The sequence below is a fragment of the Cercospora beticola genome, chromosome 6 (assembly GCF_033473495.1).
Source record: "Cercospora beticola chromosome 6, complete sequence".
NCBI classification, from domain to species: Eukaryota; Fungi; Ascomycota; class Dothideomycetes; order Mycosphaerellales; family Mycosphaerellaceae; genus Cercospora; species Cercospora beticola.
The window spans coordinates 2,303,235-2,329,482 of record NC_088940.1 but is presented as its reverse complement, the minus strand read 5'-3'; the positions used below and the strand labels follow the sequence as shown (position 1 = coordinate 2,329,482).

The 26,248-nt window shown below is 53.6% G+C and overlaps 10 protein-coding genes across 10 annotated transcripts; 6 read left to right on the top strand and 4 right to left on the bottom strand.

Moving 5' to 3' along the window:
- Nucleotides 1-36: 36 nt before the first annotated feature.
- Nucleotides 37-1,671, top strand: RHO25_009990 (uncharacterized protein; the record flags this gene model as incomplete). The annotated part of the gene is made up of 1 exon (XM_023601510.2): nucleotides 37-1,671. One exon carries the CDS (start codon nucleotides 37-39, stop codon nucleotides 1,669-1,671), a length of 1,635 nt encoding a protein of 544 aa, XP_023453332.1.
- A 394-nt stretch (nucleotides 1,672-2,065) lies between these two features.
- RHO25_009989 (uncharacterized protein) lies at nucleotides 2,066-3,812 on the bottom strand (the record flags this gene model as incomplete). The annotated part of the gene is made up of 3 exons (XM_023601509.1): nucleotides 2,066-2,723; nucleotides 2,777-3,619; nucleotides 3,673-3,812. The coding sequence occupies 3 exons, from the start codon at nucleotides 3,810-3,812 to the stop codon at nucleotides 2,066-2,068; spliced, it is 1,641 nt and encodes a 546-aa protein (XP_023453333.1).
- A 1,887-nt stretch (nucleotides 3,813-5,699) lies between these two features.
- RHO25_009988 (uncharacterized protein) lies at nucleotides 5,700-7,167 on the top strand (the record flags this gene model as incomplete). Its single annotated transcript, XM_023601508.2, has 3 exons — nucleotides 5,700-6,548; nucleotides 6,607-7,016; nucleotides 7,068-7,167. 3 exons carry the CDS (start codon nucleotides 5,700-5,702, stop codon nucleotides 7,165-7,167), a joined length of 1,359 nt encoding a protein of 452 aa, XP_023453336.1.
- Nucleotides 7,168-8,348: 1,181 nt separating this feature from the next.
- RHO25_009987 (uncharacterized protein) lies at nucleotides 8,349-10,332 on the top strand (the record flags this gene model as incomplete). Its single annotated transcript, XM_023601507.2, has 2 exons — nucleotides 8,349-8,604; nucleotides 8,663-10,332. 2 exons carry the CDS (start codon nucleotides 8,349-8,351, stop codon nucleotides 10,330-10,332), a joined length of 1,926 nt encoding a protein of 641 aa, XP_023453337.1.
- A 1,102-nt stretch (nucleotides 10,333-11,434) lies between these two features.
- Nucleotides 11,435-12,085, top strand: RHO25_009986 (uncharacterized protein; the record flags this gene model as incomplete). The annotated part of the gene is made up of 1 exon (XM_023601506.2): nucleotides 11,435-12,085. One exon carries the CDS (start codon nucleotides 11,435-11,437, stop codon nucleotides 12,083-12,085), a length of 651 nt encoding a protein of 216 aa, XP_023453334.1.
- A 268-nt stretch (nucleotides 12,086-12,353) lies between these two features.
- RHO25_009985 (uncharacterized protein) lies at nucleotides 12,354-13,995 on the bottom strand (the record flags this gene model as incomplete). Its single annotated transcript, XM_023601505.2, has 2 exons — nucleotides 12,354-13,591; nucleotides 13,671-13,995. The coding sequence occupies 2 exons, from the start codon at nucleotides 13,993-13,995 to the stop codon at nucleotides 12,354-12,356; spliced, it is 1,563 nt and encodes a 520-aa protein (XP_023453335.1).
- Nucleotides 13,996-15,040: 1,045 nt separating this feature from the next.
- RHO25_009984 (uncharacterized protein) lies at nucleotides 15,041-17,736 on the bottom strand (the record flags this gene model as incomplete). Its single annotated transcript, XM_023601504.2, has 2 exons — nucleotides 15,041-15,144; nucleotides 15,195-17,736. 2 exons carry the CDS (start codon nucleotides 17,734-17,736, stop codon nucleotides 15,041-15,043), a joined length of 2,646 nt encoding a protein of 881 aa, XP_023453885.2.
- A 3,930-nt stretch (nucleotides 17,737-21,666) lies between these two features.
- On the bottom strand, nucleotides 21,667-23,043 carry RHO25_009983 (uncharacterized protein; the record flags this gene model as incomplete). The annotated part of the gene is made up of 1 exon (XM_023601503.2): nucleotides 21,667-23,043. The coding sequence occupies one exon, from the start codon at nucleotides 23,041-23,043 to the stop codon at nucleotides 21,667-21,669; it is 1,377 nt and encodes a 458-aa protein (XP_023453884.1).
- A 436-nt stretch (nucleotides 23,044-23,479) lies between these two features.
- Nucleotides 23,480-24,275, top strand: RHO25_009982 (uncharacterized protein; the record flags this gene model as incomplete). The annotated part of the gene is made up of 2 exons (XM_023601502.2): nucleotides 23,480-23,980; nucleotides 24,027-24,275. The coding sequence occupies 2 exons, from the start codon at nucleotides 23,480-23,482 to the stop codon at nucleotides 24,273-24,275; spliced, it is 750 nt and encodes a 249-aa protein (XP_023453891.1).
- An 822-nt stretch (nucleotides 24,276-25,097) lies between these two features.
- On the top strand, nucleotides 25,098-25,805 carry RHO25_009981 (uncharacterized protein; the record flags this gene model as incomplete). The annotated part of the gene is made up of 2 exons (XM_023601501.2): nucleotides 25,098-25,354; nucleotides 25,418-25,805. 2 exons carry the CDS (start codon nucleotides 25,098-25,100, stop codon nucleotides 25,803-25,805), a joined length of 645 nt encoding a protein of 214 aa, XP_023453890.1.
- Between the last annotated feature and the right edge of the window lie 443 nt (nucleotides 25,806-26,248).

Sequence of the window (26,248 nt, the reverse complement as noted above, 5' to 3'; positions counted from 1 at the left end):
AACGCTACCTCAGAGCGCTTTCGTCCTACCAACACCATGTCGACAGCAGGACAAAGTGTCACTTCCACCGAGGGGCCTAGCAACTTGTCTGCCCAGCGCTCAGCATCTGATGCAACAAGTTACTCAACACCGCAATCGGAAGGATTCCGTGGACTCGAAGAGGTTCGCAAAATGTCGCGAGCCAATTTTTGTAACACTTCGTTCCGCAACGGTTTCCAAGACATCGCCTTCTCCTCATATGTCAAACGAGCTCTCGATCACCCGGAAGCACGAACGAGTCATGTCAAGGATGTTAATCTCCGAGAGTTTCTAGTGAAGAAAACAATTCAGGAAAGTCGGACCTTAAAGAGTGATCCCGAGTACGATGCCCTCCATTTCGACATTCCGCCAACGCCGCACATTGCGCCTGCAGGATATGATGAGATCCACCTCAGAAATGTTTTCAACCATGACATCGCCTTTGCAGCACTGAAGCACACCAGAGCGGAGAAGTTGATCGAAGATCACGGACTGGTGATCGAGTACTCTGTTGCTGATGCCCACTTTCTGACCATCTTCGGTCATCTTCGCACTCCATCACATGATCCAGCATTACTGGAGGGCATTTCGTCAAACACCAGCTATGAAGTCTACCACGACCTGCGAAACGGCGTCGATATTGAGACTCAATTCTTGCACTTGGGCATCGAAGGCCATCTTGACCTGGGCGCCGAGATTCCTGAATACGACTTGCCACACGTGGAGGCTTTGCATGATGTCTACAAACGACCTTATCTGGTGCGCCGCATAGAGGACTTGAATTTCATCAAGGCATGGGAGAGTCTGACGAAGTCGGATTGCATGATGTGGTATGCCAGAGATCTGAAAGCAGACAAGTCTGTTTGGGTTACGGTCTCCTTCCACGATGCGATTCGAAAGGGGGATGATGGTGACAGATTGGGCTTCACGATGGATTTGAACACTGTTACTCTTCCGTATCATTGCGATCTGGACGGTGTACGGAGAGAGGAGGCGATTGAAGCACACAGAGAGTTTGAGCGAATGAAGGCGGAGCGGGAGGCAAAGGAGCAGAAGGCGCTCGAGCGAGCGGCGAAGCTGGACGCAAAGTTGAAGGTGGAGCTCGACCGAGTAGAAAAGCGGAAGGCACGGGTTGCGGAGAAGAAGAAGGCCAAAGAAGAACGAGAGGCAGAGGCTGCGACGAAGCAGCAGACCAAGCACGAGCAGAGTTCTATTCCACCGGCTACGAAGAAGAGAAAAGTCGAAGACGAGCGAGAAGTACCGGCGGCGAAGGATCAAAAGAGCGAGCACGAGCAGAGTTTGGACTCACTAGCTGCGAAGAAGAGAAAAGCCGAAGACCAGCAAGATGCACAGGCTGCAAAGAAGCGAAAGACCGAGCATGAGCATGAGCACGAGCAGAGTCCAGACACACCAAGTGCGAAGAAGAGAAAAGCTGAAGACGAGCAAGAACCACAAACTGCGAAGAAGCAAAAGACCGAGCATGAGTCGAGCTCAGGCACACACGCTGGGACAAAGAGAAAAGCTCAGGACCACGAGATTGCACAAGCTCTGAAAAAGCAGAGGACAGAGAACAGACACAGCCCGAGTGCACAAGTCGTGCCTGGACGGCCGCAGTCTCAGCAGTCTGCGCTGAAACAACCCAGCATGGAGTAGAATCAGACCGTATGATGGAGACCGATAGCCCCCTTCCCATCCAAGAGCATTCCACAGAGTGGCGGCCCTTGTTTAGCAGCATGAGGAGCATTGATGCTCTGCCTACTCTTTGGATCCATAATGAGTAGAGAGAATTGTATAGATGCAGCACAAATCGAGAACATGTCTTGAATCATATGCAATTGAAATCTTATTCGAAGAGCTTGCTCGTTTCCCATAGTGACGAAGTCTTTCTGTTCTCCCAGGTCAGGCTCGAGTGAATTTGTAATCGGCGGCATGTGGGCATCAAATAATGCAAGTGCAGCATACGAAGGGCTACCAGAGACACATCAACCATACCCATCTCCTCTGTATCATAAACCCCACCCCCAAAACCAAACCCATCAAGCCCCATCTAAATCATAAGTTCCATCCGATGAATCTCCGAATCCTTCGTCCACCTCCTCAACCTCTTCCCATAATAATAAAGCGGAACAGTCAGTACAACCGGCAGCATAGAAACCGCAAACTGAACCATAAAAACCGTCGTCCACCCATCCCTCATCATAACATCAAAAACCCAATAACTCAAACAAAACCCCAAAACATTCTTCAAAACCGTTCCTACAACCATAATTTCTCCAGAAATAGGTTTATAACAATCAATCGCATAAGCAATCGCAATCGATGGGATAGAAGTCACAGCTAAACCCGAGAATCCGAATCCGCAGACGATGATAGCTTGCCAGGGCCAGTGCCGTTGATAGCCTACGGCGCCGACGACGTGGGAGATGATGAAGAAGCAGCAGTAAGGCAAGAGAGCTGGGAGGCGCATTTCGGCTTCGCGGATTCCGTTGTTTTTGAAGGTCATTTGGCGGGCCCAGTAGTCGGAGAGGGGGCCGGAGGTGAGGAGGCCAATGAGGCCGCCGACGAAGAAGGCGAAGTTGGAGTAGCCGACTGCTTCGGGGCTCCAGTTGTAGGCGGGGGAGCTGAAGAGGCCGGATTCGGTGAGGTTGAAGAGGAGGAGGAGGTCGGCGGGGCCGGCGAGCATGAGGGCGGACCAGAAGACGATTCTGGGGAAGGTGTTAGTGTATGGTGTAACATGAAATGCACAGCTGATACTTACGGGTTGAAGAAGACAATGATGGGCGTGGTGATGTCCCGAATGATGAAGCTCATCCATCGGCTGTCTGGTTTGGTAAAGGGTGCAAATTGGGACTTGTCAGGACGACCCTTGCGGATGTATTGTCCAGATACTGCGTCGTCGTTGCTGTTCACTTCCGAGTCGACGACCCTTCCTTGCGCTTTTGATTGATCCTCGTCGCCCTTCGGTCGCTGGGATGTGCGCGGACTCGAACGATGATACTTCGTCTCTGGGTAGCAGAAGACAAGCAGAAGAGTGACGAAAGCGGTGAGTGCGGTAGATAGCCAGAAGAAGCTGCGCCAGCCATGGTGGCTGCCAATGGTACCCGCCATGATGGGTCCGAGGAAGGCTCCCGAGAAATAGAAGGTGAAGTACGCTGCCATCCATGTACCTCGTTCATGGAGGAAGAACATATCCGCAATCGTCTGCACCATTATCGTTTCGCTGGTTGCAGCAACGATACCATTACATGCGCGAGCTGCTAGTAGACTTTGATGGCTCGAGGCAAGCGCCTGCCAAATGTTGGTGAGGACGACCAGAACGCCGAAGAAGATGGCCGTGGGTCGACGACCAAAGATGTTGGAAATCGGAACGATCAAGACATTGGCAAACCCAAGGGTGATCACGTTGAGGCCGGTAAGTAGCGAGAGTTGTTGCTGATCTAGGTGGAACTCCTGGCCCAGGAAAGGAAACAATGGCGCCAGAGAGAGGGCGGTGCAGACCAGTACCCAGACGTAGAGTAGTTGCGAAGTCGCAACAATGAGCTTCCACGTCGTACTCCAATTCAATGGATCGTTGGCGTTATTCGAAGGTTGCGGAACGAGGCTATCAAAATGTCAGCCAAGACGCTCATGGTCGTTTCGCATGTCTTTGCATACACTGAGCCTGTGTCGGCACCACCAGCATGCGCGAAATGGATGTTCCCAAAGTCTTTCATGACTTCGGTACCTGGAATGATCTCGATGTCAAGCTGCTCTGGAGCTGAACGCTCTTCCGACTTGTCTGCCATTGTCGCCATTGTGTGGGTGGAAATTGATCTTCAGTAGAATGCCGAAGCGACAGACGCGTTTCTTATATCAGGTCCAATGAGTGTAAAGAAGTCAGCAAGACTCCACGGCTCCCCCGACGGCAAAAGGCAAGCGGTCAATGAATGTCACAAGTAAGCAGCATGAGCTCAGAAGTCGGAGGAAAAGGTGCATGGGGTCGACGCGCAACGACCGAGTACATATACATGTACACAGAGGGAGCAGAGACCAACGAATGGCTGGGAAACGGCACCGAGCAGCGTTTCTCCTGTTCAAGCCGACAGTTTCTGGCAACGTCGCCGCGACCGCGAAGCAGTCGACTGTGAAGAACAGCGGTCAGCTACAACGGCTAGGCCGCCTGGGGAGCCTCATTAAATATTCCAAGTGGTCGGAAAATGCACCTGTACCAATCTGTCATAAGCGTGCATCCGACGAAGTATCTGTCATCAGTGGACGTCAGCTGCATCGTCGGGTACTACCATCTTACAGGTGGCGTAATAGGGCTCTTAATCGGATGTTTGCTCATCATGGCCAACATCACCGTTCATCGCGCGTTGAATTGACCATGATTGACAAAAGAAAAAGTGAGATGCTTAGAGTGGGCGAGCGGTTTGGCGAAGGGATGTCAACTCAGAGCAGGGAGGTTCGGAACTGTATCCGTAACGCGCCAGCAACGGCGTACGGTTTCGTCTGCAGCCCCTGACGACCGAGGCAGGACGAACGTAGAATTGAGGCCTGCTGGAAGGTATTGCTCTGGTAAGGCTGATGGAACCTGCGGCCGCTGAAGGATGCTCTGTTGCTGGACTCCAGTCTCGTTGGAGACTCCCGGATCCAGCTCCTCCATTGTCCAAGGCAGCTGCCTGAAGGCTGTGCTCCAGGTTGGCTTGAATGTCATCAGCGTGATAACGAGAAGAGGTCAATTTGAAGAGAATGACAACTTGCAGACCTTGACAGGTTGGTCATGTACTGTGCTCGTCTTTGGCGGTCGTTGAAGAAGGATGGTGTGTAGAGTGTGGAGGTTTGCAGGTCTAAGTTAGCGCCACATGGAACGGGCCTTCTGCACGTTGATCCTTGTCGACCTCACAACTCCCATGCAAACTGCTCGCTCACCTTGGCCGTTCCAACGCCACGGATGGGGTCATCGCAGCGTCACGGGCAACGTTATCGCCGTGCCTGGGCGTGTGGTTTGACACGATCTGCGATGCCATACCACCCCATTCCATCCGAGCCTCGCGGGCGTCGCACCGGCGAGTGCATGCGCTGTGCCTGCCGCCGAGCTCCGTCGCAGCAGGAGCAGGAGCAGGATGAAGAGGAGGAGGAGGAGAAGGAGGAGTGTCGTGCATGGCAGGACTGCAGTGCGCTCAACGCATGGACGGACAAGGATGGTTGAGGCAACGGCCCAGCTGTGCCATGGTTTGTGGCATGCTCGGTTCATGTAGCGACCGCGCAGGGCTCCAAAGCAAGTCTGTGGTTCAGCACGGCAGTGGTACGGTGACAGACATGCATTCCACCTCCATCATCGCCATCGATAGCTCTTTGCTCATCTTCACATCACCCTCCACGCAGGCAGGTCCTCAATAGTACTTACTCCGCCCAAGCACTCGCCCGCCGACGCCTTCCCTGTCGAGGCCGCGCGAGAACTCGCGTGACAAACAGACCACAGGTACGCCATTGATTGTTCTCAAGTCACGGTCACGGTCAAGCAATTCCTCAGCCCACCCCCGCGAGCACACGACACTTGCCTGCTACACCTGCGCCGCGAGTTGTGCCAGAGCAGTCCTGCGATTCCAATCGAGGAAGCTCTTTCCATCATCCTCAGCTTTCACCACAACACATTCTCCCTCGGACAGCTTCATCACCAGCAGCGACCTACAACTAACATGACCTCGAAGCAATCGGATAACCCCACCACTTCCCCACAATCTTCTATCGATGCCATTGTCCAGGCACCCGTAGCCAAAGTTGTCGAAGCACTCCGCCCTCTCGTCAGTCTTCGCCCGTCTTGGATTGGTCCCAAAGCTCCTGCTCGACCTGTCACCCCAGGCGCCGTCGCCATGACCATTCCCATCACCATCGAATACACATCGCCAGGTCTTCAGCCGCCTGTCTATATCGCAACGTCCCTCAGTGACCCACAATGGGAGCCAATCGAGATGGAAGGCACCAAGAACGACGGCGGCGAGTACAAGTTTTCCAAAACGTTCAATGTGCAGGAGGGCGAATATCAGTACAAGCTGCGTCTCGGTCCAGGAGACTGGTGGGTTTGTGACGAACATGAGCCACAGGTCGACGATGGCAGGGGTAACAAGAACAACCTGGTCACTGTGAAGCCTGGCCAGCCTCAACACGATCGAACGGACTCGGTACATGACCACGGCGTGCCATTGATGCCGCACGAGAGTGGCAACCAGCCTCCACCTGTTTCGCCATTGCTACAATCGGAACGCAATGCCCCTCCTGCCACTCCAGGTGTGGAGCATCAAGCGCCCTTCTTTGCACACGAAACGCTGGCACCAGCCAAGTCGGCCGAAAAACATGACGAGGAACCCGAGCATGAGCAACACAGCCCACTCCTTCCTCACGAGTCTGCCAGTCCTCTGCACGAGGCGGTATCACCTTTGTTCCATCACGAGAGCACAGCCATCGATGACCAAAAGCACGAAGATCACCCGGACAAGTCGCCTTTGCTGGGCCGTAGAAAGCACAGCGGAGACTCGATACCACAGGAAGTGAGCCAAATCATGCTTTTGGCGATACGTTGACGCTCGCATACTGACACTATCTTAGGCGGATCCCAACGAACCCGGACTTGAGCATTTCCCAACGGATCATAGGGGCATCCTTGATTCTATTGCTCGCACCAAGAAGTCGTTGGCCGAAGATCAAACGCACGATCACTCGCCCTCTCCTTCCCCTCCTGCAAAGGCTGTGAAAGCGTCTCCCAGCCCGCCTAGCTTGGCAGAGGACGCCAAGGAAGAGGAGCTGGCAGATGCGAAGAAGAAGCCTCAGGTCGCAATCGCAGAAGGAGATAACCGACCCGCAGCTCCTATCACACCACCGATGACACCCACGAAAGAAAAGCAGGCCGATCCGATCATCGAGCGCATCCAAGAGAAGGCTCAGACAATCAAGGAGACAGTGCAGGCAGCGGCAGGACAGGCTGCCGAGAAAGTTGACAAGACGAACTACTCCGCAATGTATGTGATTCTGCCAGCGCTGACATCTGCAATTTACTGACCTGATCTTAGCCTCACTGGATCGATGTTCGCGTTCGCAGTCGCTCTCACCGCAGTCGGGCTTTGGTTTTTCTCGGAAGGCGGCAAGCCTCTCGACATCATCGACTCATAAACATTGGCAAGAGGGGCGATCATACAATAACACGGCAGCACAACCACTCCTATTCCATCGAGCATTGACCCGTAGTGCTTGATTGATTGGGCTGGTAAAATGAATGATTAACGATGATGGCGTGACGAGACATGAAAATGTGGAATGACCAATTGGGCATGGGCAGGTCCTAGTATTGAGCACGGAGTACGCATTGTATTGGAGTAGGCTGTAGCGTACAATTCTACACTTCTTCTGCGCTTTTTTCTTCGAGAGATCATACACTCTTCGCAACAGCTCAAGAGTCATCTGTTCGGGGACGAAATCAAGGGCTATGTGCAGTGTGGCTGCTGTCAAGGTTTGGCACAGCAGTCTCAGGCCTGCATCGATGATGTCCACTTCATGGGGCATCGCTTTGCAAAACAGCTCGAGCATGATAAATGTGGCTGTTGCACATGGTTCCCGCACGGCGATCGCACGCAGGATGCATTCACGTTCCCGCTCCGACACGTGAGTGGTGGCTGCTAGCGTTCCCCATTTAGCGTCGAAGCTTCATCATGGACTCTCTCTGGAGGAAGCGCAAACCATCGACACGTCTCCTCGAAACACATGCACATATTGTTTGCGCAAAGTTCTTGACAAACCGCAATCGTCACCATCCCGGTCCCGCAGCGGCTCTGCTTGCCACGAGTTTCGTGTGCCAAACTCTGAACCTCCCGTCTCGTCATATTTTGGGGGCCACTTCGAACGATCGGCGAGCACACTCCTTGCACTCTGGACAGCGACCACGCGATTTGCGTGAAGAGTAGAGCGCATACTATCATCGAATTATTCGCGAATCTAGCTACTGTAACCGCGACAATTGTCCCCAGTGGACTCGACACCGAGTACATCCCCGCAACACGACTCGGCCTTTCTCCCCTGCAACGTCGATAAGTGCATAAACCAGTGCGAGCATACTGTACCGACGAAGAATAGATCCAAGAGCCTGGGAAAGCGCAGCTGTGGCGTAGTATACTTCAGCGCACCACGGCGCCGGCCGTGTGGCCACGGTAGTAGAAGGGAAGGAGAAGCCACGAGTACACTACGTGGCCAGGAGTTGAGGCAGGAGGAATCGTTGAACTCAGGACAGAGCGTTCTGCGGCCAGCGTGCCAGAGGTTGCGCTGTACGCAGCCAAGTCGGATGCGGTCTCCATCTTGCGATGGATCCGCAAAGCCAGTCTTTTACCCCGTCGTTCAACATCAATAACAACGGCAATACTACGGGCATCATTGGCGGTAGCAACGGTGATCACTGGAGGGTTCAAAACGATCTGCTCCGTGTACAGCAAATCCAGGCGGAACACGCCGAGAGGATAGCGAGGCTGGAGAGGAAACAGGACGACGATGCTCGGATGAAGAGCGTATGGGGGAACCAGTCGCCTTTTCCGAGTGTGCTGAGTGGGACGCCGCAACACGGTAGGTTCTCCATATGCCTACTGCGGGCTGTGATAGGCATGGACTGACGACTTTGCAGGGCCGCTCCAGCAACCTGCTGCAGATCGTTTCGCAGGTTTCGACGACGAGGCCAACAACCTCATGAGCAGCCTCCACTTGGATGCCGAAGAGGAGCCTCGAAGCAGAGCCCTGGGCGCTACTTCGAGGGCGAACAGTGTACGATTCGATGAGAGCGCGAATCAGAACCACTTTTCGCATTCTTCGAGGCCTTCTATGGATTTCTTCTCTAGGACAGGGAGCGGATTAGGAGGATTGCAGATGACCGAGCGGACTTCGTCACATAAGTCGGAAGGACGTGCCAGCTCGGTGCACTCAATGCGCTCTGCAGCTTCCGGTCGTGCAAGTAGCCTCAACTTGGATACTGCTGCTTATGGACTGGATTCTGCACGATCGCCCTCTGAAGCACCAGGCCTGGCTCCGGGGCTTCTACTGTTAGGCGCTGTTCCTGCTATCATACGGTGTTGGATGAACACGAACTTCAAGCATGATGCTTTGCTCTATGCTGCAGTGTGTACAGGATCATACAAATCATTTCTGGATTTGCGACTCATTCAAAAGTTGGGATTCGAGGATGTCATCGTTGCTCATGAGGAAGGCTATCGGACAGTGGAGCTACCTATCTACTTTCCAGAGGCTGTGCCTCACCCTGCTTCTTCCAGGTCGAGCAGTCCTGCGCCACAGCTACCTTCGCTCCGGGTCGACTTTCGCGTGATCGAACAAGTGACACAAGACGACAACGACAAGTCAATACAGATCTTCATCGGAAGCGATGTTCTTCGTGCACACAACGCGGATATTCTATTCTCATCCAACAGCATGACACTGTATGATGACGAGCGAAGTAAGCTGAGCATACCACTGTCACGGCCCGAAAACGAAGCCGCCTTCAATTCACTGCATGTTCTCAGCGGATCGCTACCCGGAGCCGGCGTGAACGCTTCAAAAGCACGAGTTGTGACACCTGAGCGGCCCCCGTACCTCAATGGGCTGGGGCGTGGTAGCAGCACGGCTTCTGTGTCGTCCGCGGCAGCGAGTCCGCCGCCCGGCAAATACAGACCTCCCGGCATTGTAGCAGCCGAAACAGGCGCCACGGACTTGACCAAATCTGGCACAACTGGCTCCGACTCAGATTCGCGCCCTGGCCTTCCTGCTCGCCCTTCCTTGGCGATGCTTAACACCAAGACTGATCGAGAAGATCCGTCTTCAGACTCAGGCGGCACTTCGACGACTACTGGCAAATCTACTGTGGCTACTCCTGCCATCTGGAGCAGTTGGCGCCGTGATGGGTCGACTTCAGCTTCGGCCGCTCCCTCGTCATCAGCCGGTGGGTCCCTCGACTGGGCCAACGCAGGTAAGAACCGCGAGCTCGTATACCAACGCAAAGACACAGGCATCAAAGTCTTGAAACCGAAGACCGCATCGAGGACGGTATCTGCTGCCAATGCCCCTATCCCGTCGTCTTCTTCCGGCACAGCGAGTCCTGCACCTGTCACTGAGAGCAGTAAGAGCCGCTTCTTTGACGAAGGCAGACGGATCAGCACTGCCATTGGTAATGAGAGACTCACGAGGGAGAATACGAAGGAGAACTCGGGCGCTTTGGCGACGCCCACGACGCCTGGAGGGAGTACGGTGAAGACGAAAGCGAATCCTATAGGAGGGGCTTCGGCTTTTTCTTGGTTGGGGAAGTAGGTGTGCTTGTTGAACATCCATTGTCCGGACGGTTCAGCTGTGTGTATGGGTTCTTTGGAAGCGTACGTATGTTGACAGCTCGCTTTGCTAGTCGCACGTTTGGCAGCTGTTGGAATGCATGATGACAGTCCTGCAGTGGGAATCTTCCTCTCGTTGCGTGTTGGGTTTGGAGAATGAGAGTATGCTCAGGGCTTCACATTCATGCTGACGTGCTGTGGTAGGATGTGTGTTCGAATTGTATCTTTGACGAATGATGGTCGCTCTCATTACCCATCCATCGTCATCGATCACCATAACACTCATTCCCCTCGTTTAGACACACGGCTGACAGAATTTCCTCGATCCTCCGTCGCCATCGTCGTGCGAAAGCTTGCCCTGGCAGCTGGAGACAGTTGAAATTGAACTCGAACCTTACGATTTCGTGCCTGCGTCTCTTCGCTGCAGGAATTGGCACTTATTGGTTCGTTCGCTCTGAAGCTGGGATATTGCCCAACAGTCTACAGGCATCAAGCTCTTCACGGAAGAGTTTAACAAGCATTAAGCTTCTTTGATGTGGTTCGTGCCAACATGGGGGATTTCCGCTTTGGGGAAGCACGGACTGCGTTCCGTGGACTTCATTCGTTTCTTGAGCAGGGCTTATAGATGAGTATTTGGGAGTGAGTTTTGACGTGGACCATGGTATCGCGGTGGGTGATGAGGTGGTCCCGGTGCAGGACGGTCATTTGTTGGTCTGCTCGTGGTCAGAGGTGAGGAGATTTCGAGAAGGATTGGTTTGTTGTTGGATCTGCTCGCCATCGAATCCTTGGGGAAATTCGTTCAGGAGCCGAGGATGCTGTGGATCGATGGGCGTGGTTAACATGGTTGGCAGGTTGTGCGAGGGCGTAATCAAGGAGTTGAGCTTTGCGCACTGATGAGCTGGCCTGGGAGGTATAATTGCATGCTCGCGCACATTATTCTTTCTGCTGCTGACGACTTACGCCGACAACTCCGAGACGGCTCAGACGCCCGAGTCCAAACACCACTCAAGAGAGAGCGAGCTTGAATCAAGACATCTCAGAAGAGCCGCGCTGTCGACAGATAGCCGACGGAAACTACAGCGACCATGTTTTCCCTAAGCTGGACCTCACTCACTTACTTCCTCCTCGCCATCACAACCTTCACCTCTGCGCTCCCCGCCCAAGGAGACCATCAAGAACACCAAGACAAGCAAGACAAAAACGAGAAATCTGCCGTCAAAACCGTCTCCGATGACCTCCAAAGACTCAACAACGACGTGACCAACCTTTACTATGCCCTCCTCGCCTTTGATGGCTTCGACCTCCTAAGCGCCTCAACCAAAGGCCCCCCAATTCAAGCAGCCAACGACCAACTCCTCTACGACCTCCAAATCGCCACCCAAAACGCCTTCTACAACCCAATCGGACTCACAGAAGCCCTCACAATCCAATCCTTCGTGCAAAACAATTTGGCACCCAATATCGCCGCCACAAACCAACTTCTCATTTCTAAGAAGGGAAATTTCGATACGACTGGATTGTCTGCGGTGGTGTTGGACAATTTGGGAAAATTGTATCAGGCAACGCAGGCGTATGGGCAGGCTTTGCAACAAGCTAATCCGGGCATTGTGGCACAGGGTGTTCAGCAGTCTTTGCCGCAGCTTACGGGGCCGGTGGTGCAGGCTTATCAGGCTTTCCAGGATAGTAGTTCGTTTTCGTTTGCGAATGGGGCTGGGTTCCCGCCGCCGAGGGGTTGAGGGGTGATGGCTGGAGAGTGGACAGTCTGGAGAGGAGAGGGAAAAGGGAGGAGAGAGGTAGATGTCATGGTGTGTTGAAGTTGGGGTTCGAGAGCGAGAGAGAGAGAGGGAACGGCGGCTGGTGTATTGTAGATGAGATCTTCTTTGTTATCTAAAGTATAAGAATTGTTCGACTGGGTCGATACTGCTGATGTTGGTTCACTACTCTGGCCCTAGATTGTCGCTTCCCCAACTCATTGGTAACCTCTTCCACCATCGCCATTGATGTTCACACTTTCTTTAGATCAAAAAGTCCGTGCAAGGTCAGCCAGACTCTAGAGAACGTCTGGTCGGCCTGCTCTCGCTTTGCCAACTCATGTAGCTGCCACGAGCGCAGAAGCCAAATCGCCACTGCTCCAGCGAGGAAAGTGCAAGCCGTGAAGACTTGGGCGCTGACATATCCGCTCGCCGAGACCAATTCCAATGCCACTCCTTCGCCAAATGTGGCTGGGAGTACAAGTGGCAAGCAGATCATACCAAATGTGCTGGGCAGTCTCTGCAGACCAGTCACCTCAGCGGTGACCGGCACCACAGTTCCCCAGAAGGTTCCCGCCACGGTCCCACCTAAGATCGCGAAGAGTATGAGCACCCCGTAAGATTTGGCTGGAATCCAGATTCCAAGGCAGAGGATCCCACAAAGCGCGGTCATGCCCGTGGCAACATTAATGCGTCCAAAAACATCCGAGATCCATCCCACCAACGGCCTTCCAAAGCCCAACCCCAAACTCAGCATTGCTCCCACCACAGCACCCTGCTGACTCGAAAGCCCAATCGTCTGCGCATAATTCGGCAACGAATACAACAAGACCACAAATCCCAATTCCGTCATGAACCCCCAAGTGATCAACAACCACGTCTCCACCCTCGCATACTCCCTCACATCAAAAGCCTTGGTGCTCGGTCTGACAAGTCGATTCCGATCTTTCAACAAAATCGCACTCGTCAAATTCGTCACCAGCGTAGCAATCGCCAAAATGCGATACGTCCACCTCCAACCCAAAGTCTCCAGACCGGCTCCAGCACCCAAATTATACGCCAAACCTCCAAACCCCGATCCCGCAGATGCAAGTCCCATAGCCAAGCTCCGGCGTTTCGAGAACCATTGTGGTAGAATAGCAGCAGCGGTGATGTATAAACATCCCATTCCCCATCCGAAACATACTCCTTGGCTAAGAAACAGTTGCCAAACTTCCGTTGCGAACGAGGAAGTCAGCATCGAAGCGGAAAGCAAAAACGTCCCGATCAGAAGTGTAGTTCTTGTACCGAATTTCTCGTTCGAAAGGGCCACGAGGGGTGTAACCATTAAAGCCTGAGAGATGGAGAGACCTCCTATAAGAGCATATTCCAAATGTGTCGCGGAGCGAAATGTTGAGACTCGCAGGAAATATGCCAGAAAAACACCCCATGCGGCGTTGACGCCCCAGGTGTGAGCGTTGATGAGGCAGACGCAGAGGGTACAGATCCAGCCTGCGATGTGAATTATCAGTAAGTACGTTTCATCCACTCACTCGTTTGTGAGCAGAAGAAGATGAGTAGACAAACTCACCGTACCCCCCATCAGGCGGAACATCCTCTCGCAACGCAAAATTCCCCTCCGTTTGCCTCGAGGCAAAAGCTTGCAATTCGACATCTTCCTCTTCCTCCGCGCGGCTACTCGTCCTCGAATGCGCTCGGCTCACATTCTCAGACCAAGTCATCGGAGCCGCGATCTCAGCCGGCGTTTGAGGTTCATGCGCTTGTGCTTGAGTCTGTGAAGTCGTCACTTCGTCGCCGATCGACGACCTTGCCATTTCGATTTCAGTTCTTGTTTCGCGTTCGTTCTGCATCTTCATCGCGTTATCTCTATTCGTCCCTGCTTCGCCTTCAACCATGATCTTCCACAATAAAAAGTCTTCGTCGCAAAAGAGATCTATGCATAGACGCCGCTACAATATTCGTACTTGTTATCTTCGTCACTGTAGAAGAAAATCTGTTGTCAAGAAAGTGAAGTGAGTTGGCGGGAGTCATAGCCGCTATTTTATCGTCATGTGCTAGTAATGAAGAAAGGCTTGATGAAAGGGCGCAAGGCGTGCAGCAGTGTTGTCCGGGCCGGCGTCAACTGACGGTACAGAGCTCTGCCGAATAGCATTGGCGCTCCATTCTCCAGTTTTGTGCTGTCACAGTCGTTGAGAGTTCCGCTAGCTTTTCTCGGAAACAGAATCCATTCCCGCGTCTGCAGTACTGCAAACATTTCACTATGCATTCGCCATCTCAGCCCAACACAAGTAGGTGACATGTCGCGACAAGGGTGTGAGAAACTCAAAGCTTGAGTAAGTGAGTGAAGTCAACAGCCGTGCCATTTCATATTCCATGCTACGTCTACTTCGAGATTCGTGAATGCCATGCATCATATAACCGTAGGAGATAACAAGGGCTCCGTGACCCTCATTGTTTAGATGCCTGTCTGCATCTCACATGCAATTTCGATCGCTTTCATCCATATATCTTCCAACTGCCTTCGTAAAGTGATAAGAGAACGAAATTGGCAACATCTTCCAGAAGACAGATTTGTCAAGATCGTGATCCGTGAAATCTTCAACCCATTATCGAAAAGAAAAAATTGAAACGGAAAAAGTGGGAGAGCAAAGTCCATCCCAGTTCGGTGCGCTGAATGGTATCGTCGCAACGACATGTTGAGTCAACGCCTGGTAAGATGCAAGGTGGTACAAGGTCGTAGCTCCGGTAGGATAAGTTCAATGCGCTTGGTCCGGTAGCTCAAGAAAGGATAAATAAGAAACTGTGCTTTTCGTTCCGGTTCGTTTGTGTGTATTGCGGCCGTTATCGATGACTCGTGAGCACGTTGGGCATAGTCGAGTGCCGTCATGTTCTTCGTAATCGTTGAAATTGTAACACAGTCGGGGTTGATCAGGGGGGTGCCTAGTTCGCTTTGATAACAAGCTTGCTGAGGAACTTGTTGCTGAGGCAGTCAAAGTCGTCGCGGTTGAATGTAGCCGACTGTGCGCGCTCCCTGAGGTACTTTTCTGCACAACTGTTAGTGTCGAATAAGAGGACGGATCAGTGCAAAACTTACCATGTTTGTTGATGTGCCCGCGCACTTCGGTCAATGCATCACACACGGCCGGATTTGAGCCAAGCAACTGGTGGTGCTTCTTGGTGTCCCACTCCTGGAGGCCAGGCAGCTTTGTGGAGATGGCTGCGAAGAGACCAACAATCACACCAACAGGTGTGGTCTCCATATCGTCGCAGAATTTCTGCACAGCCTTCTCGTCTGGCACGCGGTAGTGACAGTCGAATTGCATCTCCTCCCAGATAGCAAGCAGGATGGTGGCCAGCATGAAGATTGTTGGCCAGTTCTTGAGCTTGTCACCAGAGTATACTGATGAGTAGAGAGCAGAAAGTTCCTCCAGAATGTCCTTTTGGAGTTCGCGCCACATGTCAGCAAGCGCGCACTTGACCTGGAAGTTGATCATCACGGGCGCGATGGTCTGCCCGTAGAACTTTGAGTGTGTGTCGTTGATCTTGCCAACGAACTGTTCCTCTTCTGAGAGACCAGTGACCATTGTGACATGTAACGTCAGGTTGTACGCCAGGACAAGCTTGAGAGCCTTTCGTATCGATGGCGTCTTCTCCTTGCGATAGTATCGGTAGCAAGTGATCAAGATCTCCGTCAGAAACTTGGTACCCTCGAAGTATTCATGCACGAACTCCTCAAAGCCCTCGTCGAGATGGCGATCAAGGTATTCTGACAGCATGGCAGTGCTGACGCCCTCCATACCGGCGCACAGCTTGGCAGTCGTAAGCTCAAATTCTTCAGGATCTTTGCTCTCGGTGGTCTCAACCCAGTCCATGCCAAAGCATTGATCGTCCTTGACGTAGACCTCGCGCGCATTGATGGGTAGGTAGTGGCCATAACCGTGGGTGATGTACAACACACGCTCATAAGAGCTGTAGCCCTTGACGTTGCCAACGCTGAAGCCGAGTGAAACATGACGATCGTAGTCTGCCTTCCAGTCTTTCATGAAATAGCCAATGTCCTTGATGTCCATGCGCGTGCACGGCACTTGCCACAAGCGGGCATGACTTGGTCGACAACCGCCACATGGCTCACCCTTGTCGCAAGTCTTTTTCAAGAACTTGCATCGCAAGCACGCACGGAGTTTGCGGATCTCGTGTGCTTGCAAGCGCTGGTCAGGTCGAAGAGGACCGCGTCTGCGGCCGACCTTCTTCTCGCCAGTAGCGGCATCGCGGCGCGTAATAGTCGTAGGCGAGTTCTTCTTGATGACTGCCTTTGTCGTCTTGGCCTCGAGGGGAGATTTGCGACGTCGAAGCGGTGGCGACACTGGACCAGATGAAGCGGGCGAGGTCGATGATGACCCTGATGACTGGTAAGACACGACGTTGTGTGGGCTGACAGCGGTAGACGGGCCAGAGGCAGACGGTGATGTGTGCTGATGTTGGTGCATGGCCATGTTGTGAGCGTTTTGTTGGTAGGCAGCATACTGTGCGTCGAGATAGTCTTGGCCGTGGAGGTCGTGTGGCGAATGCATGGGCCATGGGGCGATTTCCTCGTAGCTACCAGACAACTCTGCAGAGTGAGGCCCATCAGACGACGATGAATCTGAACTCGTGCGAATGTGCAGGTTTTGGCTGGGGTTCGAGACTGTGCCGAATGAGTCTAACGACGCGCGGTGGCTGTGATAGTTCACCATCGACCAGCCCTCGTTATCTGACAGCGACTGCACTTCCAGAATGGTGCCAGTCGGTGAGCTTCCAGGCAGACTTGAGTGTATTGAGTCGGAGGCATTTTGGGTATGCTGGGTGTGTTGCTGGAGGGCGGCCTGGTTCAATGCCATGGGAAACATCATGCCTTGCGAGTAGTCCTCAAGCGGATACACGAGAGCGTTCATCGACTCCATCGGGCCAGCCATGGTCATATAGTTCGTCGGGTCCATCCCAGCAGTGACGGCGTAGGTTCCGACAGTCGTTGCAGGCATGAAGTCGACCGGCGACGCCTGCAGCGATGTCCCGAATGAGGCCGGGTTGTAGGCGGTCATGTCGTTAAATGCCGGAGCGGTGTGGGCGGCGAATTGGGGCTGCTGCTGGGCAGACTGTGGGAATTGATACTGCCAGTTCGTGTCGGACATGATGCCCGAGTAATCGAGATCGAGGCCATGGGAGCCGAGATTCAGCGGTTGATTGCTGTGATTGCTGCTCGGACGACTCGTCTGGGACTTTTGGTCTTGACTCGAGGAAGCGGCCATATACGGCTGCTGCTGTTGCGGGTACTGAGCCTGCGCCTGCGCCTGCTGGTTGTGCTGCTGCTGTTGATGCTGCATCGCGACTTCCTGCGCGTACCGTTGTTGCTGCTCTAGGCTCACGAGTTGCTGCTGCGTGGGCCAGAAGGACTGCGGTTGTGGGTTCGACGCGGGAACGAACGGCGGGTATGTCTGCTGGAGCTGTTGTTGTTGTTGATGGAGATGCTGCTGCTGCCGCTGGTGTTGTTGCTGCTGCGGTTGCTGTGACGGCGGGTGGTGGACGGCAGTGGTGGGTGCTAGTTGCCCGCCAAAATCGAGAAATGCATCGTGGGCGGAGTAAGCAGCGAAGTCGTCCATGGTGGAAGAGTTTGGGCGCGCACGCTACGCTGCGGTGAGAGGGCGCTCAGATCGGACGGTCGGTCTGGCGGGCGTGTGGGCTGGGGCAGCGCTTGGTCGTCGCGGGCCTGGTCGAGTGCGCGCTCTTTCGTGCTCGCTCACCGCCGGACGCTGGTGGTTGTATTGAGGATGGTGAGAGCAACGGTGTCGCGGGTGGATTGAGCGGCGCCACGGCTTGCGCAGTCTGGCAGTCGAGCTGGCCACAGACAGCCTGCCCGCCGTGCGATCGTGGACCCGCAGCAGCGAGTAGCGACGTGGGAGGAAAGAGCGGTCTGCAGTCTGCACCTCGCGCATGAAAGGCTGGAGAGACCTGCAGTAGACCGGGGTGGCATTGGCTCGGCGGCTCCCGTAGGCTGCTCGATGAGCTGGCAGCCGCCTGTTCTCGCGGGCCATCCATCGCGGGCGCGCTGCTCGTCACCATCCTGTCGCGCAGGCGATGGGCAGACATATATACGGATGGTGTGAGGTGCGAACAACCACATCTCGCCCTCTTCCACCACCGCCGCCGCGCACCGCGCCGCTGCTGGCCTGTGTTGCGCGCGCCGACGAGCTCTTGCCTGCTCTGCCCGCCCGCACTGTCCCGCCAAGGCCCACGCAGCTGTCCCGACCAGGGTCCAAAATCGGCAAGCCGCGATCGACTGCGACTGGGAAGGTGCGGTGCAAAAGCGCCCATCACGTGCAACACCGCTACTTCGCCCGCTTTTGCTTCTGCTGCTGGTCTGCTGCTGTCCTCGATCGGACAAGGTCCACTCGCGCAATATCACGAAGCTTGCGCCGCTGCCGTCCAATATCACTTGCGCTGCGTCCTGCAGGGTCGCTATAACACCCACTCGTTACTTCCCACTGCTCCCTCCGTCGCTGTACCACTATTCCCTCAACCCGAGACATCTGCGGCCCCCAGTGCGCTCACTGTCAATTCCACGCGCGCGTGTACGCCGCTCCAAGACATGCCGACACTCTGCCCTCTCTCTTCCTGCTTCTCCCGACCGCCGGCCCTGCAGCAGCTGTGTCTCAAAGTCGCATGCGCTGGGCGAGGCTCTGTTCCTCCACGGCGTGCTGCCGCAAGGTCATCCCGAGCATCCAATGCGTGACCTGCAAGCCTGCACGGCCGACTAGTCCCATCGAATCTACCGGTTCTCTGAAACGCATGGTCGTGTAGCTTTCATGAGCCAAGTTCGGCGCAACACTCGAGAGAAGCTGTCTGCGGCTTAGACTCCGTTCACCGTCTTTCCTAGTCGCCGTCACCATTGCCCTTCCCGGACGGCTCGCTGCGTGCCTTGCTTCAGCTTCATCTCAGCTTACACTTGACGTAAGAAAGTCGATCGTGTACGACACGCTCGCTCCGAGCAGGATGCTGGGAAAGCTAAATGCAGGAACATGAGGGCCCGGTGATCATCGAGCCTACGATAGCGACGTGATGCTGCGCACTGTCTCACGACGTGTGGCCTCGTGCTCGGCGCTCACTGCAGCAGGCGACAGCGAGGTCCGGCGCCTAACATTCGTGCAGTCTCACCCTCTCACCACTCGGCTACGTGCAGCACAGCCCTCGTATCATCCGCACTTCCAGCGACACGAACCAGACTTCGTCGCGCGCACATGATCACCTCCAGCATCAGCACTATACGACGCGCGCGCTCTTCGAGTCTGGAGCGTGGACCATGGTAGATCCCAATGTCACATCTGCAGAGACATCAAATCAAGGTGCGTGTAACCAGAACGCATGCGTCCCCATCCGGGACATCAACGGATCCGGCCATCAAGTCCCATGCACAACACCCCACCCATATGCAGGTCATTCGAAGAATTCAACCACAATCAACTGGCATCCATGCACGACGAGTCAGCTCTTGCGCCATACAACGCACTCCACGTGACATGCACGCAGCACGATGACCGTCATACTGCTGCTGCGTGGCAACTCTGCCCTTGCCGCTTGGTTGTTTGCCTGCGCGTGGGTTGGTGTGCGCTGGCATGTCAAAGATGTGCTGCGAGCATGAGCAGAACTTCCTGTCACTGCACAGTAGATCGCGCATGCTTTGACGTGGTTCGATGGATGGAGTCTAACTTGACTACACACCAGTATACAATAGGACATGAGCGCAACGATAGCATGCCCGAGCCGGAGATGAGAGTCTCATCGACAGCAGAACGCCCCAGTTTGGGATGCCGAGTCGAGGCTCGCCGGCAGGTGATCGACTACCAGATCTAGTGGTACTTGCGCAGTGGCGAACGCGTATGTATCCGTTCTGCAATGAGTCTGCTGCTCGAGCAACTGTCGCTGATCCGTGGTCGTTAGCACAACGCAAGCTGGATATGCTTTCGACGCGTACTGCGAGATACCTTCAACTGCAGCTCATGCAACTGAACGAAGACCCTCATTGATCCTTCGTTGCCACTCTCAGCTCGAACCCCGGATTTGCAAGCTACGGACCGCGAGTGCTGCACTCAGCGTATGGTCATGAGACTTCGTCGGGCATTGTTATCGGGCTACAGTGAGGGAACGTAAGCCACCACGGTCTGGTCGGTGCCGGCGAAGGCGCTTCTCGGAATAATGCATCGACTTAGCAGAAACACTGCTTGGCATAGCAGTGGATGATCTTGGACTGACCTGCTACCACAGCACCTCACCTGAGTTCGCCATAGTGAGCAGCGAGAAACGCCAAGCCTTCCCAACCTCACCTCACCTCGACGCAACTTACCTCAATTTTCGCCTTATACCCACAGTATCATCATCTCCATCCGATATCCCTCCACCTTCTGCACCTTCTAAATCTTATCGGAAAGAGATGAAGTCCAGCCTCGTCCTCCATTATCCTCGTTACTCTCCACCCTCGTTCAAGGCACACCCCTGCGAGAGAACCTCCATGTTTCAGATATTTCTTAACAGAATAGTATTATAGATCAAATATCGCAGTCAAAGCTTCTTGCTCTGTATGGAGAGGGAAGAACCCGTTGAAGTCGGACACGAAAGGCACGATCTCTTCTCGACTCGCGATGACTTCCGAGCACATGGCGTTCGTCACCACGCTTGCCGGTATCTCGTTCATTTTGACTCGTGCTCAGTCCCAGGCGCATGGCTCAACGGTTTTCTATTGTTCTACTCTCTGTTCGTGAGTCGAGATGGGTCTGGAGTAGTATGCTTCTCCTCTTTTCGGGCACGCTTGCTTGGGAGTATGTACTACGTGGATGCCGTGTAACCGGGTCGTCCATCTTAATCGAGACCTAATAGTGCATATCTTGATTTCCATTTTGAATTCTCTCTCGCGAAGCTTGATGCTAACAAGAGACCCATATCGCTTCCGCCTGTGGCCATCTTTTTGAGGAGTTGAAAGTGGCTGGTCACCGCTCTTTTTTTTTCTTCTCGAGATTTTCAGAGGTTGAATGTATTTTTTTCGATTCGGTTTCTGACACCTCCAGTCCATCTGTTTCAATACCATCTGCTCCTACCTCCAAACCCTTATCGACGCGACCTAATCATTGAGAACGCGTGCTGGTGATCGAAGCATTCAGTGTGGAGTCTCGATAGACCAGGCTTTGAGACACAAGGGTTTGCTTGCGTGGATATCCGGGTCTGCGAGTCATTTCCATATGGCGCAATACGCGCCGGGCCTTATCCGGTCCTCGAGTCAGTGGCATCAATGGCAGCGATGGCAGTTGTGGGAGTCGGTGCCTTGCGTCTGGAGTGCATGCATGCTCGAGGAGAATGTCCGCGTGATCTGCTGGGGAAATGAATAGTTCTGCAAGCTGACGAGGAGGTTGCACAAAGGCAGCTTATTTGCGACCACCATTGTGGAGGGAGCTCGTGGCTTTGAGAGGAGGACGCGCTGTTGTCGCCGGCAAGAACAGTCATTAGGCCATGTCATCGAGCGTTGAGTACTAGCACCTTGAGCATTATTCCAACTTTTTGTTTTCCGGTATAGTTCCATCGCTTCCCTTCTCCTGCCACAACTGCCCTATAACCTGAGCAGTCTCCAATAATTGTTGATCCGTAAATCTCGCGGAAACCAACGACAACCCAACAGGCATACCACTTTGCCCTTTAAATCCCGGAACATGTATCACCGGACAATGCAGAACAGTCCACATCGAATTAAAGCTCATATCGCCCGTCCACTCCAGTCCAAGCGGCGCCTCATCCGGCACAGAAGGTACAACGACCACTTCATATTGCCCCGCGATCGAATCCCATACAGATCTTAATCGGGCACAATTATCATATGCTTCTGACTGTTGTTTCCGTGTGTATTTCTTCCGATCCTCGACGTGGCCCTGGATGGAATCTTCGAGTTTGGATTTGTCTGCGAGGTAGGCTCCGAGGAATGATGCTTGACCTTCTTTCGCGATGATGATGTCGTGCCAGTCGTTGAGGTGGGAGAAATCTTCTGGGAGTTCGAGATCTGTTATTTGGGCGCCTTCGGTGGTCAACAAAGTTTTTGCTTTCTCCCACGCGCTCTGTGTTCCAGGTCCGGCATTGGGCCATAAGGATGTTTTGCAGAAAGCGATGCGTGAAGATTTGATAGTGAACTGTCGTGGAGGAGTGTCATCTTCTATGCTGTATGCATCTAACAAGAGCTTCAGATCGTCGATGGTCCGCGAGAAGAAGCCACATGTATCATTCGTCGTACTCCACTGTCCAATTCCTTCTCGCGAGACAGCTCCCCAAGTCGGCTTGAATCCGTAGCACCCATTGAATGCTGCAGGCCGGATTATACTCCCTCCCGTCTGCGTTCCTAACGCCACTGGAATTTGAACATCAGCTACAGCTGCTCCTGAACCTGAAGAGGATCCTCCTGGAGTTCTATCTTCTGCATGAGCGTTCCTCGTCAGATTCTGATGCCAATTTCCTTGCTTCGAAGAAGCGAACTCAGTTGTGGTGGTCTTCCCAAATATCAATGCCCCTCGAGCTCGTAGCACGGCAATTGCTGCCGCGTCTGTTGCAATTGGTTCTGTGCTTTCGAATAGCTTCGAGTTGTACTGCGTCGGCATGTCTTTGGTCAACATGATATCTTTGATGCCAACTGGCAAGCCATGGAGGGGACCACGTTGGCCGACAGGTACTCGGTCCAAATCTTGTGCTTGATTCATGATTTGTGCTTTATCGAGATGCACCCAAGCTCGTACGGCTGCATCTCGCTCGGCAACTCTAGCCAACAATGCTGTCACATAAGTCTCGCATGTTAGCTCGCCAGATTGCATCAAGGAGACTGCTTCGGCGCCGGAGAGTTCATGGAGCGTACGATGCTCGATGCCGGTCTGCTTGTTCGCCATGATGAATGTTGATTGGAGCAAATGATAGTGAGTAACCTGAGCTTGATGAAATGGTCGAAGACTGCTGCGGAAAAGAAAAGGTGAAAGTGCATATTGGCCGACGGCGCGCCCTGCTCATCAAACGTCGGCTAGTGATACTCCGAACACTCATTGAACCTCACGATGATATCCTTGCCAGTCCATGGGCTAGGTCGACCCGGCGGCATGGTGTGCAGTAGTAGGAGCCGACTCCGCTCAACCGAAAGCGAAGTTCACGGCTTCCAAAGTTCATCCGCTCCCGTTCGCATTGACGACATTCGTACAACAATCCGATGAATCCTTCTCGCGAATAGCTACGAATCCGGCCGTGGCTGCGATAGCTCGCAGGCTACAATGGCGCGCGTCCTAGAATACACCAAATACTCATTGAGTGCAGGAGCCCCATAAAGAAGGCTCTATGCTCTTAGGTTCGTTGACTTCTCTGTCAGTGGACCACATCACACGAAACTTTCAGCCTGAACCTATTACCAACCCTGGCAATCCTGCAACCATGAAAGTCATCCTCACAGGTGCAACAGGCCACATTGGCGGAGCAGTTCTTCAACGTCTCTTGACCGTGCCGGCAGTAACATCTATCATCGTGCTTTCACGACGAGAACTCACCATCAAAAACGCCAAACTCAAGACCATCATTATCAAAGACTTTCTCCATTACGACAAAGATGTTCTGGATCAGCTTGCGGGGGCCGAAGCCTGTATTTGGGTCCTTGGCACTCCGACTCAAGGCAAAGACGTCCACAATGATATGACATTCGCAGCGACCAAAGCATTCGCCGAGAATGTCCTGCCGACGCTGGAGAAGGGGAAGCAATTCCGATACTTGTATACCAGCGGAGCTGCTGTTGTACGCGACCAGGATGCGGGCTTGTGGTTCCTGGATAAGACGCGCAAATTAAGGGTAAGATGTCGCTCTTGCACCTGGAGTTCATGCTGACGATGCACAGGGTGTGGTCGAAATTGGCGTCGTTGATCTCGAGAAGCAGCATGGTGAAAAATGGAAGTCGTATATAGTGCGACCCGCGGCTGTGACGACCGGCAAGCCCTTGTGGTCGTTCGTCTTCGGAGGTTGGTGGATTCCAAAAGAGGAACTTGCGGCGGCGATGGTTGACATTGCTGTGAATGGTGGAGAGAAGCAGACGCTGGAAAGTGCTGAATTACGGCAAAGAGGGCAGGCGTTGTTGGACCAGCAGTGACGGACAGCCTCGTTCAACTGCAATGGCAGGACATATCTGCCATATAGCACATTCTGCAAGTGCTTGGCAACCGGTGGTCTTGATGCGCATCCTATTCGCCCACATCGGCGCGTCTTGCGGTCGTTGTTTGATCGGATGATAATGGAATGGGAGTGTGAACAGATGGAGACATCAATATTTGACGCAGTCGGAGGTCGGAAGCATACCACCAATGAGCACCAAAGCCGATATCGATAGCGTCAAAGCTCACACTAGCGCCGTGTCAAGCATGAAGCTCGAGCTCCTCCAGCCATCTGATATTCGGATGCTCGAGCTCCCAAGAAAAGAAGTCTTCACTACCGCCCGTACCGAACAACATACGTACGCCAGACTGGGCATCGTCCAGCCATGATCAGTACGCGTAAACACCATACGAGTCCGCCGGGCTTCGTCGCTTCCCTGCGAGCACTGCCCGCTGCCCAGTGCCCAACAGAAACTCACAAGCCGCGGAAGGCCGGGATAGTCCTATATGCAAGCTTCCGTCACAAGAAGGCTGACCTTGATCGAGGTGGATGCGCATGAAACTGGTAAGAGCGGCTGACCTACCGACCTTCCTTCTTCCTTTTTCCTATCCCCAACCTGTCGTTCACCTGTTCTCCGTTCGTTGTCGCGAAAGTCTATCGCCTCGTCTGCTTGCGTGCTGGGTAGGGCTGGAGGAGGTTGCTGCCGCTGTGTTTGCTACTGTATTGCTTGCCGGGATTCGCAAACAGAATACACCAGACGGAAAAGAAAAGCCCTTCGACGCGATTTACACAAGCTTGAGCTCGAGCCCGAATCACCAGGATGATGCGCTTCAGTTGCGATGCGATGCGATCGCGCATATGGAGTGCGATAATCTTTGCGTTGAGCGCTTCGACGATGGTACTGGCACAGAACGTGGAGAACTTCACTGGATCATTACAAATTGTCAATGGGCAAGGGACATACAGTGGGACGTCTGGCGGTGGTAATAGTGGGAATGCAGCCGGGTCTCCAGCAGTGCAGGCGCAATGTCCAGCGAACTACCCTGTCAGCTGTACAAACATACAACAGCCTTACTAGTAAGTCCTACCTTGCCCGATGGGTATCTGTCAGAGGAGCATACTAACAGGCTTGCTCTTCAGCTGCTGTCCAGCCGACAACTACTGCTCTTGGGCAAATAGCCAGGTCGCCTGCTGTCCGAATGGCAAGACGTGCTCAGGCTACGCGCAACCGACTACCACTGTGTATCAGCAGCAGCAGCCTACAACTGTAGTGGTGGCCCCGGCAGCCGTGACTACGTACTACCAGCAACCTCAGACTACAGTCGAGAACCAAGGATACGCGGGACAGTATTGTAAGACGCTGGTTGCGGTAGGGCCCGGGCTACCAACTACAGAAGCAGGAGATTGTGGCACCATATTGATTGTCGAGGCGGACGCGATACGAGCAGCTGTTGTAAATTGGATGAAGGCGATTGGCATGGTCGTTGCGTTGCAGCTGTTGGGCGGCATTGTGCTCATGAACCGATGACAGGAAGTTTGGCCTTGAGAGTTCTGAAGCTTTGCATCATACGACAGTTACGCGACCACGAAGACATACGGTTCACACCAGAAACGGCAATTTGTTCCTATTCCCTAGCCCGTTAAAGAGCTTGGACAGGCATCATGAAGCTGGAGCTTGAGCACCTGCGTGGGTGTTATATTGCTCCGACCAAGTCTCCGGCCATGGGCTCTTCAAATTCAGATACATACCATCTTCTTCAACCTTCTACTTACCACAGTCTCATACTCTTTTACCATGGCTAGTATGCTCACTTTGGCACATACATGCTTCTTGTCCCGATGTACTGCCACGCGACCATGATAATCACCTACGAAATGTGACATCATCCTCTGAATCCTTGAATTCGCATGTGCTTCACTTTCTCCTTTGCGACATGCAACATGCATTCGCTTGCAACACACCTTTGTGAT